At 36.3% G+C, this 18,253-nt stretch overlaps 2 protein-coding genes across 2 annotated transcripts; both read left to right on the top strand.

Moving 5' to 3' along the window:
* The first annotated feature begins 9,147 nt into the window (after nucleotides 1-9,147).
* LOC109173050 (tetraspanin-15-like) lies at nucleotides 9,148-10,668 on the top strand. Its single transcript, XM_019322310.1, has 2 exons — nucleotides 9,148-9,798; nucleotides 10,235-10,668. The coding sequence occupies exons 1-2, from the start codon at nucleotides 9,148-9,150 to the stop codon at nucleotides 10,532-10,534; spliced, it is 951 nt and encodes a 316-aa protein (XP_019177855.1). The 3' UTR covers nucleotides 10,535-10,668.
* Nucleotides 10,669-15,776: 5,108 nt separating this feature from the next.
* Nucleotides 15,777-17,768, top strand: LOC109173095 (GDSL esterase/lipase At2g24560-like). The gene is made up of 3 exons (XM_019322353.1): nucleotides 15,777-16,479; nucleotides 16,882-17,137; nucleotides 17,477-17,768. Exons 1-3 carry the CDS (start codon nucleotides 15,865-15,867, stop codon nucleotides 17,680-17,682), a joined length of 1,077 nt encoding a protein of 358 aa, XP_019177898.1. The 5' UTR covers nucleotides 15,777-15,864; the 3' UTR covers nucleotides 17,683-17,768.
* Nucleotides 17,769-18,253: the final 485 nt, after the last annotated feature.

The following is an 18,253-nucleotide window of genomic DNA, read 5'->3' as shown; positions in this document are numbered from 1 at the left end:
TTTTTTGTTTTTTGTTTTTTGTTTTTGCTTTCATGTAATATGAGTTTTGTGGGTATAGACTGAATAAAGTAACATAGATAAAGCATGTGCTGGTCATTTAAGTATTGTCATTGTCCTTTGTTTTCTGCTATTATTGCTTGTACACGGCATTGTAATGTGGGGTTGGTGGTGACCTTTTCTATGCAATTATGTTGATATAAATTCGAATTATACATAAATATTAACAGGGACCACATGATGTAGGAAATTGATTACAAATTGATGTTCTGGGGACCACATGGTGCTGCCTTTATACTATTTTAGTATAGAATATGTTAAAATTCAAATTAAGTTTGTTCATTTTTGTTTGTTTTGTTTATGTGTTTGGAAATTACTTTGCAGATACATTTACTCTAAAGTTAAGATATAGAGGATGCCTAAAAAAGATGGAATTGGATATGTTGGAGAGTGTTATAATTTGGATTTTTGACTTGTGGGGAACGATAACTTTAAGGGAAACTGTTGAGGAATTAGGATATAATATGTTAGATAAATTTAAATACTTCACTCCTACTAGTGGAGTGTTATTTGAATTACACACTAATAGTGATTGTTGGGAAATTTGTGATAGTGGGCAGTTTCCCAAATAGATTGAGGTTTGGGTGATATGTGAGGGGGATTGTGATGGTGAAACTGTAGTTGAAGGGCAATTAGAATCAAAAGCTGATGAGGACTGTGATGACTTTGACTACAGTGAGGATAGTGGGGATAGTAGGGGAAATGATGACTTAGACTTTGATGGGCATGAAGATAAAAATGTAGAGTTTGCAGGGATTGGTGCTGTTGAATCAACAAGGGAGAATATTGTACCTGTTAAGGATGGAAATGGGGTTGGGATTGAGAAAGATGGAAGTGGTCTGGGGTGAATGATGGACTGAATTTAAGTGATGAAGACAGTGGGAATGACAATGATGAAGAAAAGAACTTTGTGTAGGATTAACTTTTGGAATTAAGGATGAGTTTAAGGATGATGTGTATAATTATGGTTTGAATAACGGGAAGGAATTAAAGTTTACAAAGAATGACAAGAGGAGGATGTGTGTAAGGTGTAAGCAAACTGGTTGTCCTTTCAAGATTAATACATGGAAAGTTAAGTATGCCATGTCTTGGAGAATTGTTAGCTTTTATGAAGAACATGATGGGTGTGGTTGGGTGTATCAAAACTCCATGGTGAAATCAACAAGAATTGCTAGAGATGGATGAGAGAAATTGGTCACAACAGCAACTGGACAACAGAAGAGTTTAGAAACAAGGTGAAAGTTAATGAGAAATGTACAATCAGTAAGAAACAAGCTTGGAGGGAGAGGCTATGGAATTTTTCAACAAGATTTAGGACTATTGCTTGGAGATTCAAAAAACAAACCCCAAAACTAATGTGGTTGTAAAACTAACAGATCTATTGTATGAAGGAAAACCTAGATTCCTTAGAATGTATTTACGTTGGGATGCTAGCAAAGATGGGTATAAGTTCTGTAGAAAATTAATTGGAGTTGATGGGTGCCATTTAAAAAAGCAAGTTTGGAGGAACTCTTGTGACTGCTGCGGCCTGTGGGGATTGATGGGAATGACACCATATTCCCACTGGCCTATGCAATTGTAGAAGGAGAAACAAAGGATCCATGGAGCTGGTTTTTGCGATTATTAAGGATGGACTTGGAAATCACAAATGAAGATGAACAACAACTGACATTTATCTCAGGTATACAGATTGTTTAAAAATTTAATTTCTTTTAACTTGTATACAAATTTGTTAAAAGTTCATTTCTTTTGCCGATAAACAGAATGGTCTTCTCCCAGCTTTTGAAGATATTCTACCAAATGCCTCACATAGATTCTGTGTGAGGCATCTTCATGGAAACATGAAGGTTGCTGGATTTGGTGGCAAGGCAATCAATGATGCATTGTGGGCAACAGCCAAGGCCACTACAATGAATAGTTTCTATGATGCCATGTCTGAAATGAAGAACTTTAGATGTAGAAGCATAATGTTGGCTAGAACACCCATCAGAATGATCAAGGTCACATTTCACACCTTACTCTAAATGTGATGCTCTAGTGAATAATATTTCAGAAAGTTTTAATGATATGTTATTAGATGCTAGAGAACAGCCACTTATTCCATGTTTAGAAACTATTAGGAAATTATTGATGGCAAAAAACTTTTACATGGAAGGGACCTTTCTGTCCTACTATTATGAAAAAAAAATACCTTAGTTAAGCATGTTGTTGTTTAGGGTGTTAGAGTGATGAGCATTTGTTTGAGATAAAATGTATGGCAGGGAATGGGAGTTTAGAGCAGCATACTGTTGATCTACTTAGGAGGGCTTGTAGTTGTAGGAAATGGGACTTAACAGGATTGCCATGTAAACAAGGAGTTTGTGCTATATGGATTAAGAGTGGTAAAAGTGGTGTTGTGCATCATTATGTAGACAACTCCTATTCAATTAATTGTTACATGAATACTTATGAAGGGAGAATTAAGCCCATTGATGGTCCTGCTGAATAGCCTAAGTCAAACAAGTCACCACCATTGCCCCCATTGTACACCAGTTGGCTTGGAAGACCAAAGAAATTGAGAAAGATGTCTAACCATGAGATGACCAAAGATGGAACACATATGAACCGTAGTTTGATTGTCAAACATTTCAAGAAATGCAACAAGCTAAGGCAGGGCATAATGTTATGCAAGAACATACCCAATTGATCTTATTGCCAGACAGAGAAAGGTATATAATTTAGTTATCAAATTAATTCTTCCTTGTTTATTACACTGTAAAAATGACACTAATCAATTTCCATTTTCTGGTCATCTAGCTTACTCCCAAAAGAACGAAAATTAAGCACCAAACTGCAACTGGACCTGGAACTCAGCCTGCAACCGCAAATGGACCTGGAACTGAAGCTAGAGTTATGAGGATGCCTGCAATTGCAGGTGGAAGTGAAGCTGGAGTTGGTTCTGAGCCTGCAATTGCAACTGGAAGTGAAGTTGGTTTATTAGAGGGGGATATCACTATAGATTTCTGGACTGAAGCAGTTGAGGTAGTTGCTATGTTTGACAATGTTCCTGAGGTTGGAGTGGGTGTTCAGCAAGAAGAAATGACAATAACTCAACTCCAAATAGACTTTGACATGTCTCAGCCACAAATTAGAGCCCAACTGACCCAAGATGGAACAAAACAAACCACACCTTCCAAGACCCCCAAGGCTTCAAAGACTACCAAGACCCTACATATTAGAAGATATGACACTAGATCTAATCGGAAGTCAAAATTCACCAACACCATTGACACACCTCTTACCATTGATTAAATGCATGGATTGTTATTGTTGAAATGAATATTTTGCTAGCTTATGTTTTGCTACAGTTGATGCATTAAATCAACAAGGTGAAAGTTGATGAGAAATGTACAATCAGTAAGAAACAAGCTTGGAGGGCTATAACAAAAGCTAAGGCTGTGATTGAACGAGAGGCTATGGAATTTTTCAACAAGATTTAGAACTATTGCTTGGAGATTCAAAAAACAAACCCCAAAACTACTGTGGTTGTAAAACTAATAGATCTATTGTATGAAGGAAAACCTAGATTCCTTAGAATGTATTTACGTTGGGATGCTAGCAAAGATGGGTATAAGTTCTGTAGAAAATTAATTGGAGTTGATGGGTGCCATTTAAAAAAGCAAGTTTGGAGGAACTCTTGTGACTGCTGCGGCCTGTGGGGATTGATGGGAATGACACCATATTCCCACTGGCCTATGCAATTGTAGAAGGAGAAACAAAGGATCCATGGAGCTGGTTTTTGCGATTATTAAGGATGGACTTGGAAATCACAAATGAAGATGAACAACAACTGACATTTATCTCAGGTATACAGATTGTTTAAAAATTTAATTTCTTTTAACTTGTATACAAATTTGTTAAAAGTTCATTTCTTTTGCCGATAAACAGAATGGTCTTCTCCCAGCTTTTGAAGATATTCTACCAAATGCCTCACATAGATTCTGTGTGAGGCATCTTCATGGAAACATGAAGGTTGCTGGATTTGGTGGCAAGGCAATCAATGATGCATTGTGGGCAACAGCCAAGGCCACTACAATGAATAGTTTCTATGATGCCATGTCTGAAATGAAGAACTTTAGATGTAGAAGCATAATGTTGGCTAGAACACCCATCAGAATGATCAAGGTCACATTTCACACCTTACTCTAAATGTGATGCTCTAGTGAATAATATTTCAGAAAGTTTTAATGATATGTTATTAGATGCTAGAGAACAGCCACTTATTCCATGTTTAGAAACTATTAGGAAATTATTGATGGCAAAAAACTTTTACATGGAAGGGACCTTTCTGTCCTACTATTATGAAAAAAATTACCTTAGTTAAGCATGTTGCTGGTGGCTGTTTAGGGTGTTAGAGTGATGAGCATTTGTTTGAGATAAAATGTATGGCAGGGAATGGGAGTTTAGAGCAACATACTGTTGATCTACTTAGGAGGGCTTGTAGTTGTAGGAAATGGGACTTAACAGGATTGCCATGTAAACAAGGAGTTTGTGCTATATGGATTAAGAGTGGTAAAAGTGGTGTTGTGCATCATTATGTAGACAACTCCTATTCAATTAATTGTTACATGAATACTTATGAAGGGAGAATTAAGCCCATTGATGGTCCTGCTGAATAGCCTAAGTCAAACAAGTCACCACCATTGCCCCCATTGTACACCAGTAGGCTTAGAAGACCCAAGAAATTGAGAAAGATGTCTAACCATGAGATGACCAAAGATGGAACACATATGAACCGTAGTTTGATTGTCAAACATTTCAAGAAATGCAACAAGCTAAGGCAGGGCATAATGTTATGCAAGAACATACCCAATTGATCTTATTGCCAGACAGAGAAAGGTATATAATTTACTTATCAAATTAATTCTTCCTTGTTTATTACACTGTAAAAATGACACTAATCAATTTCCATTTTTTTGTCATCTAGCTTACTCCCAAAAGAAGGAAAATTAAGCACCAAACTACAACTGGACCTGGAACTCAGCCTGCAACCGCAACTGGGCCTGGAACTGAAGCTAGAGTTATGAGGATGCCTGCAATTGCAATCGGAAGTGAAGCAGGAGTGTTGAAGATGTCTGCAATTGCAATTGGAAGTGAAGCTAGAGTTGGTTCTGAGCCTGCAATTGCAACTGGAAGTGAAGTTGGTTTATTAGAGAAGGATATCACTATAGATTTCTGAACTGAAGCAGTTGAGGTAGTTGCTATGTTTGGCAATGTTCCTAAGGTTGGTGTGGGTGTTCAGCAAGAAGAAATGACAATAACTCAACTCCAAATAGACTTTGACATGTCTCAGCCACAAATTAGAGCCCAACTGACCCAAGATGGAACAAAACAAACCACACCTTCCAAGACCCCCAAGGCTTCAAAGACTACAAAGACTACCAAGACTACCAAGACCCTACATATTAGAAGATATGACAACTAGATCTAATCAGAAGTCAAAATTCACCAACACCATTGACACACCTCTTACCATTGATTAAATGCATGGATTGTTGTTGTTGAAATGAATATTTTGCTAGCTGATGTTTTGCTACTGTTGATGCATTAAATCAACTTCTAATGTTTTGCTACTTTCGGTAGTCATAATGTAGTTGATTGTGATTAAAATTGCTCATTGTATATGTTTTAAACTCTTTTGGTAATGCAGTAAGCCAGTATATGCCCTTTGGTCATTTGGTTTTTGTCCTTTACATTAGCCAAGGCAGTGAGGCAGTAAGTCAGTATATGCTATTTGGTCATTTGGTTTTTGTGAATTCATTAGCCAAGGCAGTAAATCACTATGACAGTAAGGTAGTAAGTCAAATTGGTTTTGCACATAACATACCACTTTTAGTGCAACTTTTACCAAAACAGACAGTACATTATGGGAGCATAGACACACCTAAATTATCATTTTTCTCTACAACCAAACAACTCATTACCACAACAATAACAACTACACAACCATCATGGATTTACATTTTCTACTCCTCTGCTTCTCCTTCATTTCTTCCAAAATTAAGAAAAAATGTACGAACCTTACATCTTGAACATTCCCAGTACCTCCTACTTGAATTTTCATTTGTTCATGAAGTCTTCAAAACCATTTCTTGCCGACATTGACATTATTGAATTGAAATTCATTCCCCATACGCGTAGCACTTCCTCATTGTATTCGAAGAATTGGAAAAATTAGAGCTTTCTCCTTTGTATCTTTCCATTCTAGCTAACTTTCTAATGCTAGATTCAGATGGGTAGAAGATTTTGTATGCAATTTGGCAAGGAAAGGGATAAGAAACCAGTTAAAAGAGTAGAGAGAAGCTAACACATGAATTGACGCAATTGCCCTTGGATTTCACGGCTTTGAGATGGAAAAGTTAATGGTGGACCAAAAGTGGAACACTACTTAACATAAGAGTGGTTGCAATGTGGCAAGGCAAATAATGGTGGACTAAAATTGGAATGCCCCCTATAATAGTAGGACTAAAAATGGAATTAACTCATATATATATATATATATATATATATATATATATATATATATATATATATATATATATATATATATATATATATATATATATATATATATATAGAGTTAATTCCAGCAATGGTCCTCCGACTATATTGATTTTCCAAAATTAGTACTCGACTTTTAATTTGGACACTTTACATCCTTTGACTTTCAATTTCTTTCCAATTGAGGTCCTTTCATCAGATTACGGTAAAGTAGACTTTAAATGAAAGGGTAAATTAGTCATTTCATCTGCCTAATGTATAATTCTTCGTATTTCTTCCTTGTATACGCGACTTCGGACATCAGATTCACTTAATTGCTTAATCGCTAATGGAATTTTGTTCTTCGAGTGGATTTAGGGATTAAGCAATTAAGTGAATTTGATGTCCGAAGTCGCACATACAAGGGAGAAATACGAAGAATTATATATTAGACAGATAAAATGACTACTTTGCCCTTTCATTTAAAGTCCAATTTATCATAATCTGACAAAAGGACCTCAATTGGAAAGAAATTGAAAGTCAAGGGATGTAAAGTGTCCAAATTAAAAGTCGAGGACTAATTTTGGAAAATCAACATAGTCGGAGGACCATTGCTGGAATTAACTATATATATATATATATATATATATATATATATATATATATATATATATATATAATGGAATTAGCCTCCTGATGCACTAACTTACTAATCATGTAATTTTGAACTTAATTGAATATTTTAGCGAGTTTAATGAATTTAAATGAAGTTTTTTTTTTATTACTTAGGGAACTCAATTGTACTATCCGTTTGACTTATGGAGTCAATTTGACTTTTTTTTTTTTTAAATATTATATTTTAATTTAAAAGTATTACATTTTTTTCTTAAAAGTATTACACTTTTCCTTATATGTGACAAATAATTTATTCATAATTACTATTGTATTTTTTTTTTTTATCATAAGTAGTACTAGATTTCCATTTTGACACGAGGACGGTCTAATAGGAATTGAAACTCACCCAATATTTATTAGTGTTGTAAGTAGTGTAGAATGAAATATCCATGAATCCACACTACAAGAAAAATGCACATAGAAAATGGTTAATAACCGTTGTCATAGGGGTAAAATTTTTGTTGTTGAAGTCGGTGTTGTTGTAAGTCCCGCGCATAGACAACGGTTTTTAACCGTTGCTTTTTCTAGAAACAACAACGATTTTTTAACCGTTGTCTATTAAGTGTTGTTGAAGCTGGTGTTGTTGTAAGTCACGCACATAGACAACGGTTTTAAACTGTTGTCTTTTCTAGAAACGAAAATGGTTTTAAAAAACCGTTGTCTTTGTAGTGTTGTGCATTCTAGTGCGCTTAAAGACAACACACCAACGACAACGGTTAAATAAAACCGTTGTCTTTTTTTTTAAAAAAAAAAAAAAAAAGAGCACACAAAGACAACGGTTTTAAACAACCGTTGTCTTTCTAGTGTTGTGTATTCTAGTGCGCTTAAAGACAACACACCAACGACAACGGTTAAAAAAATCGTTGTCTTTTTTTTTTTTTTAAAGGCACATAGACAACGGTTAAAAAAACCGTTGTCGTTGTGGTGTTGTCTTTTCACAAAATGCACAAAGACAACACACTTATAACAACGGTTAACTAAAAACCATTGTCTTTGACAAAAGCGTTGCACCAAAGACAACGGTTTTGGACCAAACTGTTGTCTTTTATACAAAAGACAACACTTTTCTTAAAAACTGTTGTCTTTCTAGTATTGTCTATGTGCATTTTTCTTGTAGTGCCATAGCCTAGCCTTGATTTAATTTATGAATATGCTTAGTTTGCATGTATGTAGAATAACATATGCAAGCATTGGTACGTGCGACTAGCTTAAGTAAAATTAATGCTCCATTTGCATGGAATTTGTAAATGTCACGTTACATATATGTTAATGCCAGACTACCTGTATCACCTTTAGAGATATCTATAATTCAATGAGGAAATTAGACAATTAGTTACTGTGTTTGATGGTGAAAATCCTAGTTACACCCAAAAATAATATATTAAAATTTATAAATTCATAATTGGCATGATGATGCCATTTGAAGCTAAGGTTGAATTGAAACATACAATAGCAACACTATGGCATTAATTGTTACAATATAATTGGTGTGGTAAGTTGAGTGTGGGTAGATCAGATGAGATGAGCAAGTAATGACAGACAAAAATGGATATGATGCTGTTTAATAGTCTAGTTTTCAGCTTGTTCTTTAACAAACCATCCTAAAGCATCTCTGATCCATTATAGAGAAATTGTAGGATGGATGAGAAATCTTTCGTTTTAGTAATTTACTCCGAAAACTGTGAAATTAAGTAAAGACTAATTATATCATCATCCTGATGTTGAAACCCATATATATACATAATCAATCTCTGTACTATTGCAAGGATCTATCATAATATCATTACATTGATTCATTATATCCGGTAATTATTACAAACACACACACACACACATATATATATATATATATATCAAATCTCCTATACTAGCTAGCTAGCAAGGCATTAACGTAACATGGCTGAAGAAAATACAGCTGATCATCATACTCCTCACGAGGGCGCAGAGACGACAGAACAGGCGCCGGCGCAGGCGACAATCGCCGACGCAAGAGCCCTTCCTCCTCCACCGCCTCCACAAGAAGACCCAGAGGCTCAGTCTCAGCCGGCGAGCAAGAAAAAGAGCTTTATGGAATTCTTTAATTTGAGAAACCTTGTGAATTTCGTAGCCATTATGGCCTTCATTCTGTCCATTCCAATCATGTTCATAGTGATATATTTGGTATACATCGGACGGTACGAGTGCGAGAATCTACTGAGTCTACCCAGGTTACAATTGGCCATAGCCATTTTCTTGGCGGTGGTGTTCGTGGTGAGCAACCTGGTGGTCTACTTCAGATCCCGGTTTCCGATCACCGGAGTACTGGTGGTGATGATCCCATTGCTCATCATCCTGGTGGTCGGGCTTGGCCTGGTGGGAGCCTACAAAGTGGAGTCCCGCAAAATCCTTGGGTCTCCTTCTTGGCTCAAATCCAAATTGCACGATGACGATGACTGGTCCGGGATCAAGTCTTGCATTTATGAAACCAGAACATGCAAGGATTTGATCTCCAGATCTTACCTTCTCAAACCCTATGATTTCACCCCCAATAAGCTCTCATCCATTGAGGTAACTATATATTTATACCTATATATAGGGTCACGTTCAGGTGCAAACCGGATAACGAACTACTGAAAAATTGCACTGCATCAGACTTAATTGAACCACAAGATCCTCCATATGTCTGAGAGTCGTTGCAGTGCAATCAGTGGATTAAGGTTGGTTTGCATTTGAATGTTTATATATATATATATATATATATATATATATATATATATATTTATTGATGTGTAAGAAATTAGAAATTAGGGTCAGGTTCAGGTGCGAATCGACAAACTACTGAATTGTATTGCATCAGACCAGATTGCATCACAAGGTCCTGAAAACATGTCTGAGAACAGATGTTGTGCAATCATTTAGTAGTTTGTTCGCAATTGAATGCTTATATATATGTATATAAAAGATCTGAATTGAATTGTAAATTGTATTGAATTTGAATTTTCAGGCGGGTTGCTGCGTTCCGCCGCCGATCTGCGACATGGAGTACGTGAACGTGACCTACTGGAGGATTCCGGCGAATGTAACGGCGGAGAGCAGCGATCTATACATCAGCGACTGCAATCTGTGGCGGAACAAAGAGAGCGTTTTGTGTTACAACTGCAATGCGTGTAAAGATGGGTACTTGAGAACCTTGGAGGAGAAATGGCTGCGTCTCGGCACTTTCCTCATCACCATTTCTCTGCTACTCGCCACCTCACATCTCTTGCTCTTTGTCGCTACAATGTGGAAGCAATATGGAGCCTAATAACTAGATTGAATTGGCAATTGGGAATATATATAAAATGCAATTTTCCAGATTGCATTGGCCCGGCCCGGCCTCACCAGGGTTCCATTGGCTCTCATCTTTAATTTATTCTGCAGCATCTTGCTTTCGGTTCCTCTTTATTTCACCAGCGTAATTAGAAGCTAGCTAGCTTAGCTAGCCAGGATTATTGCAGTTCTAGTTCCATCTAGTTAATTGGTTGTTTATTTATTTGCGTTAGTACGTTTTTTGGAATTGTTCTTCAATTTGCTGCTTTTGATATAATTAATAAATTTAAGAGTTAATTCCAGCAAAGGTCCTCCGACTATCATGATTTTCCACATTTGGTCCTCGTCTTTTAATTTGGACAAAAAAGACACTTGACTATCAAAACCTTTTCCATCAAAGGTCCTTCCGTTATCTTAGCTTCACTTTCACGTTAATTTAAGGGGTAAATCTGTCATTTCAAAGCATGTGTCTTCTTTCCTCAATATTCGACTATATATTGCGCAAATTCTTCTCCTATCTTCGTTAGACTGGCCACCACCGCGAGCAAAACCATCACCGCTAGTGGCACTGCACTTTTCCACAGGATTTCTAATTTCGTGATTCCATTTGCCACGCACAGACCACTGCCTCCACTTCCCGAACGTAACCAACATCTCCTACAACCACAACATACACCTCCTCGTCAGCAGGCTGATGTGGAGATCGACCCACTGCTTACTCTGGCCGGCAACGGAGGTGGATGAAGAAGCTGGACACAGTCACACAGAGGTCGAGCAGTACAATTACCTATCGTTCCCCAGCGAGTTCAAATGAGAGATTTCCAGTGGGGTGTTAGACAATCACCTACCATTGATGAATGCTTAGAGAGAAACCCAGTTGTTCAATAGTATCTGAGTCGCCTGCTTTTGAGGGAGAAGAAGAAGATGATGATGATGATGAAGAAAAGGAGACAAAAAATGGGAAGAGGAACCCAGTTGTTCATATATCTTGCTCGCGTAGCTTCCTCAGTGGCCGAAATTGCTCGCCTAGGGTGGTTCCTCCATTATTGAAGCGTCTACAAGGTATAGTAGTGAAGCTCTTCATCTTCAAGGAATCAAGAAATGTCTACAAGGTATAGTAGTGAAAGCTCTTCGCCTCCATTATTGAGCACCTTAATTAGGACCGTAACATGGATGCAGAGGCGATGAGTATCTGCTCAAACAGAGCTTTTCTGTCGACTACTTTTCTTAGCAGAGCCAATTGTTCCACGGAGTAAACGCAACAGCCTCTGGACTAAAGGAACGTCTGAGCCGCCGGCGAGTTCACCAGAACTTCCAGCAGCTGTTGCCGGGAGAGCCTCGCGAGTGTGCCGTGCAAGGCAGGGGTAGTGATTGGAGAGGGGAGACAACGTACGATGACAACATCTCAAATTCTCTCTTCATATTACCTAACCATGATATAATGCACAGAGATAAATGCTATTCGAGAATCTGCAAAGTTGTATATATACATCATGTATGTATGTATAGACAGTTTAGTATCCAGGGTCCAGGGAATGTTGAGAGGGACACACAACGGTTAGTTCAATAATGGAGGAAGGACCCTAGGCGAGCAATTTTGGCTCTGAGGAAGCTACGCGAGCAAGATATGTGAGAAACGATGGAGTTCTTCGATGCTTCTCTGTTTCAGTTTCCTTATCTGCGTCAATTTGTTTCTCTGCGTCAATCTGCTTCTCTGCGTACATATAATGAGAAAGAAGAAAGCAAAAAGACCATTTTAAACCTCCACAAACGGCTAAGAGACGGAAGTTAGACAGGAGGACTATTGCTGGAACAGATTAGAAAGTCAAGTGTCTTTTTTGTCCAAATTAAAAATCAATGACCAATTTTAGAAAATCGCAATAGTCGGAGGAGTATTGCTGGAATTAACTCTAAATTTAATTTGGAGTCTAATTCCCATTTTTGTCTTGCAATTACATTTTTTTTCCAAACTTTACCTCTATAACCAGTTGATCGAGCTGCCCATGCGGGCTGCAATTACATTTCTAATTTCTGATTTCATAGTTTGGTCATTACGTACAACATTCCTAGTCTGGTGGTGTCTTGTCCATACTTTCAATTTAAAGACTTGGGTTTGATTCTTTACAAGTTCACACTAGTCTTAACTCATTATATGAGCTCCTTTATTTATTTTATTCCTTGAACCATTATTTGGGATCATTGTACATATATTCTTTTGGATCTAACTTTACGTTCAATGTTATTGTTATCAATTTCTAACCCATTTTTTATGTTCTTATTTGGTTTATGATAGATTTGATTCCTATAATACCATAAAAATATATATTAAGTCAACTACTCTTCCAAACTCATGGAGATTTGTTTTTTGTTTTGAATTTGAATTGGAATATCCAATTCAATTCAAAAAAATTAGGGATCGACTTAAACGAGGACCTATATGTTCCTATTATGAATGTGAATGACGGTGGTAGCAATGGAGATTCAATCGTTATACCGTGCACAAGGACGCGCACATTGCACCTTCCAAAACGACGTCGTTTTGTTAAGTTGTGAAAAAAAAAAATCTTCTGTTTCGAATGCACATAAACTCATAACAGAATATACATAAACGCATAACAGAATACACATAATCTAACATAATACATAATACACAAACTCTTAACATAATATACATAAACTCTTAACATAATACACATAAACTCATAACGTAATACACATAAACTCTTAACTGAATTCACATAAATTCGTAACACAATACACATAAACTTTTAACTGAATACACATAATGAGGTTTGGTTAACATAATACACATAAACTCTTAACCAATGTTGCAAAAATCGCGCCTAGGCGCCATTGCGCCGCCGCGAGGAACGGCCTCCGCGGCCTAGACCGCCTAACCAGCCGGTTTGGCGGTTCGGCGGATTTTTTTTTTTTTTTTTTTTAAATGTCGGAAAAGTTTCGGAATGCATAACTTTTGACTCGGTTGTCCGTTTTGGTCAATTTTTTTTTCAAATCGCTTATTTTTTCGAGATCTATACACCGCAAACGGCCGAAGGCGGTTTGGTCCACTAATTTCTCAAAAAAATGCTTCTTTAGCTCTTAATTTTAGTTTTTTATGTATTTAAATGGTTTAAACAATCTTTTGAACACTTTTACAACCACTTTCATAAATAGTTTCTAAGAAATAACTATGGAAACCTTATATTTTATTACTAAATTTTAAAAAATTTTAATTTTTAATTTTATTTTTAATTAAAAAAAAAAATCAGGCGCCGATTAATCGGCGCCTAGGCGCCCCCTTGGCGCCTAGGGTGCGCCTAGCGTGTTTTGCAACATTGCTCTTAACTGAATACACATAAACTCTTAAATAAAATTTTACTGAATACATATAATGAAGTTTGGTCTGTTTAAATAGACAGAATGAAGACAGCATGACGTCAGCATACGTTTTGTGCTTGGGCGCACATTGGTATATGCAAATTTGCAGATTGGAGGAGGTATGGCAACGTTATCATGAGATCATAAAATGTTGGGGTTTTGGTTTGGAAAGGGCCAACTTCGATGTGGGCCAATTGAACTGATTTTATTATTATTTTTTTTTGAATAGATCTTATATTATTGGGTCAAATCTGAATGATTATTGTTGTTTTTGGTATCATAACTTCAAAGTTGCTTTCAAAAAAAAAAAAAAAAAAAAAAAAAAAAAAAAAAAAAAAGAACTTCAAAAGTAGAGGCAAATTTTATTGTGGATCGTGCAGCCATGCCATCTATCAATCATTATTGTATGGACCATGGTCCACAAAAATTGTGTAGATCATATTTTGTCTATTATAAAATAATATACATTCAATATAAAAATAATGTACATTCAGTACAAAAATAGTGTACAGGGGATATACATTATTTTTGTTCTGAGTGTACATTATATTGTATAATGTATATTCAGTACAAAAATAATGTATATTTAGTATATTAGAAATGTACTTTTTGTTATGGTTCACATAACATTATGTGGACCATGGTCCATACAATAATTTGCCGCCATCTATGGTTTTGCCACGGACTCGGGTCCACTTTGTACGGTGGACCCAAGTCTAAAACGACGTAATTTTACATGTCTGGAATAATAGTGTCGTTATTGATACCGTTTTCTCGATTAAAGATATTTTTTGTGAATATAGAGTTTAAAAATTGTGTTATATTGTTGAATATAGAGTTTTGTAATTGTGAATATAGACTTCAAAAATTGTGAATATAGAGTTATGGAATTGTGAATATAGACTTCAAAAATTGTGAATATAATGTTTAAAAATTGTGAACAAATTTGTATATTGAGATCTAAAATTGTGAATATTCAGTTCAAAAATTGTGAACATAGAGGAATGAATTCTGAAAACAAACGGCAAGGAAGGAAGTAATTTATTTTTTTTAAAAAAAAATTCAGACGACATCGTTTTGAAGCAAAACGATGCCGTTTTGAACCTGGATCCACCTTGCAAGATGGACCCGGGTCCACAACATAATTTTCCATGCTCCATGAAGCCAATCATTATTGTGTGGATCAAGCTCCTGTTTATTTGACAATATACATATATGTATGAAATTTGCTATTTAATCTCATTTTATACCTACAATAAGTTCATTATAGCAATAGTATAACATATTAACATCATTTTAATTTTAATAGAGATTCATTTGATAATATACATATTTATATGAGCTCTACTATTCATTTTCATTTTTAATTTTACTACAAGTTTATTTGACAGTTGTGTAGACCATACTCCATATTAAGACAATTGATGTATTGATACGACATAAAACTTATGTGGCAATTTTAGTTTCCTAATAATAACTTCAAAGTAAAACAAACACTATAGGATGAGTAGAAAACATGAATAATACCCAGATTGCCTTACAAAGAAAGTGAAGCAATGATTCCACATCTTTACTAATCACAAGTATTCTTGGAGGCCACTACACTCTGCTTAACCTCAGCTCTGACACATGTTTCCAGGTTCCAACAATTCTGAACACAATAAATTAAACCAAACGACTTTGTTTTTGTTTTGTAATTTTATTTTTTCCTCTTTTCTTCTCTTTTATTTGGCATCTAAAAATTTGTGCAAAAACTTGAAAGGAAACTCTAAACAAGGTTTTGCTTTTCCTTACACATTCCCGTAACTTTACACCTCAAAACTTTTCCGATTTCTTAGCACTTTTCTCACATATGTTCAGTTCAGATACATACTCAAACTATATATATAAGCCCACTACTGAAACATGGGGTTTAATTAATAAAATTTATGTTTCTTTAATTTTACCATGGAACTAACAATAAGAGCATTCCCATTCTTCTTCTTCATTCTTTTTCAGTATGCTGAAAGCCAATCATCAATCCCAAAATTCACCGCCATTCTTGTGTTCGGAGACTCCACAGTGGACACCGGCAATAACAATTACATCCCCACAATCTTCAGAGCCAATCACCCCCCATACGGCCTGGACTATACGAACGGCATAGCCACGGGGCGGTTCTCCGACGGGCAACTCGTCCCCGACGTGTTGGCGCAGTTGCTGGGGCTCAAGCAGAAGGGCGGCGTCCCTCCTTATCTCCGCCCAAACATCTCCGACGCCGAGCTGAGGAGCGGCGTGAGCTTTGCGTCGGCGGGTTCGGGGTACGACGACCTCACCGCCACTCTCTCCGGGGCCATCTCGATGAGGAAACAGATGGAGTATTTGAAGGAGTATATAGGGAGGGTGAAGAAGAGCGTTGGGGAGAGAGAGGGTGAGAGGATAGTGAAAGGCGGTCTGGTGATTGTGAGTGGCGGTTCCAATGACTTTGTTCTCAACTTCTATGATGTGCCCACCAGAAGGCTTGAGTTCAGTATTGGTAAGTACCAAGATTTCCTGCTGGAGAAGCTCCAAAGTTTTGTCAAGGTCAGATTACAATCATTTTCTAATCCATTTTTAACTCTCTATAGTCTTTTGGCTCACTACTGAAAATTATGAAATTTCCGACCACCTGAAAGCGATCTTAAATCAAGTTGAAAATCTTGTTCCGTCCACTTTGTTGCTATTTCCGACCACTTTTTGCTTTCAACTTGATTTAAGATTACTTGGTAGTCAGAAATTCAATAATTTCCAGTAGTGGCTCTTCTCACCTTATTGGGTGGGAAAGCTAGTCTGATATCAATATAATGATGATCACACATTAAGGAATACTTTTAATTTGAGTCTTATTTCTCCACTTTGGTTTGTAAATAATATTTACATTTGAATTGAATGAATAATTTGAATATGAAATCTGATCCGTTGGATGACATGCATGCATGCATGCAGGAGCTGTATGATGTTGGGTGCCGTAAGATTATTGTGAGTGGATTGCCTCCAATTGGGTGTCTTCCGATCCAGTTGACCGCGAAGTCGCCGGTGCTGAGAAAGTGTGTTGAAAAGGAGAACTCCGATGCTCAATCTTATAATGCAAAGCTTCAACATATGTTGGCGGCGCTGCAAGAAACGCTTCCGGGGAGCAAGGTTTTGTATGCCGATACCTACACTCCTTTGCTTGACCTCATCAATAATCCACAAGAAAATGGTAAAGCTCCAACCTCATTCTCCCTGGCTCCTAGATGCATATAGTAATTTTACTAGAGTTGTCAAAATGGTCTTAGCCCGTCCCGCGCCATCAAAAAGGTGGGACAGACATTGAATTTTATAATACCTATATTGACGGTCTTGTTAGCCTGCCCTTGCCATATGGCGGAATTTGGCAAGCCCTGTCCAGTCGGCCTATTTCGGACAACTCTAAATTTTATTTTCTAAGCTTATTTTCACTTCCTAAAATGATTTTTGGTATGAGATTGACTTTGTAACTAAGTTAAAGCATGTGTTCCATTTCAAATTTGAAATTGATAGTTGGATTAAATGTATATAGGTTTCGTGGAAACAAAGAAAGGGTGTTGTGGGAGTGGATTGGTTGAAGTGGGACCACTGTGCAATAGCAACTCCCATGTGTGTACAAACCCTTCAGAGTACATATATTTCGACAGCATTCATCTCACAGAATCAGCGTACCTCCAAGTCGCCGAGTATTTGATTAAGGATCTCTTGCGCAAACTCTCCGACGATGAGAGCCGTTGATCAACGTTTGCATATTCATTTTTACAACTCCTTAATTATGCATCCTTGTATATACTTATATATCATTCCTATTTGCCAATTAATTCAAAGCCAATTATTATTATTATTATTATTATTATTATTATTGTTGTTGTTGTTTTCCCGTGCATGCGATGCACAGAAGAAATTATAATATCATAAATTGAAATAAAATTATAAAAATGAAAAGATAATAAAATGAACAATATAATAATAATATAGTTGGACTTCCATATATTTGGTCAAATATGTATTTTCATAACATACATAATTAAAATTAAAATTTAGTATGGTTAATATAATCCTAATTATGTACATATTTAGATTGCGAAGCACCTTGTGCACTGAGGTGTTATTGGCTCTTTGTGCTTTAGTAGGTTGAGAAAGTAATTATGGACAAGTACTACATTGTAATAGAGTCAGTAGCATTACAAAAAATGTACATATTTAGATTAATTTATAAAAAAAAAAAAATTTACATAATTAAAATAAATTTATTCTTAATTGTATTTCATATATATTAATAATATTATACTTCAAACAATCTAATTGT

The sequence above is a fragment of the Ipomoea nil genome, unplaced genomic scaffold (assembly GCF_001879475.1).
Source record: "Ipomoea nil cultivar Tokyo-kokei standard unplaced genomic scaffold, Asagao_1.1 scaffold0465, whole genome shotgun sequence".
Lineage (NCBI taxonomy): Eukaryota > Viridiplantae > Streptophyta > Magnoliopsida > Solanales > Convolvulaceae > Ipomoea > Ipomoea nil.
This window is presented reverse-complemented; position numbering and strand designations above follow the sequence as displayed.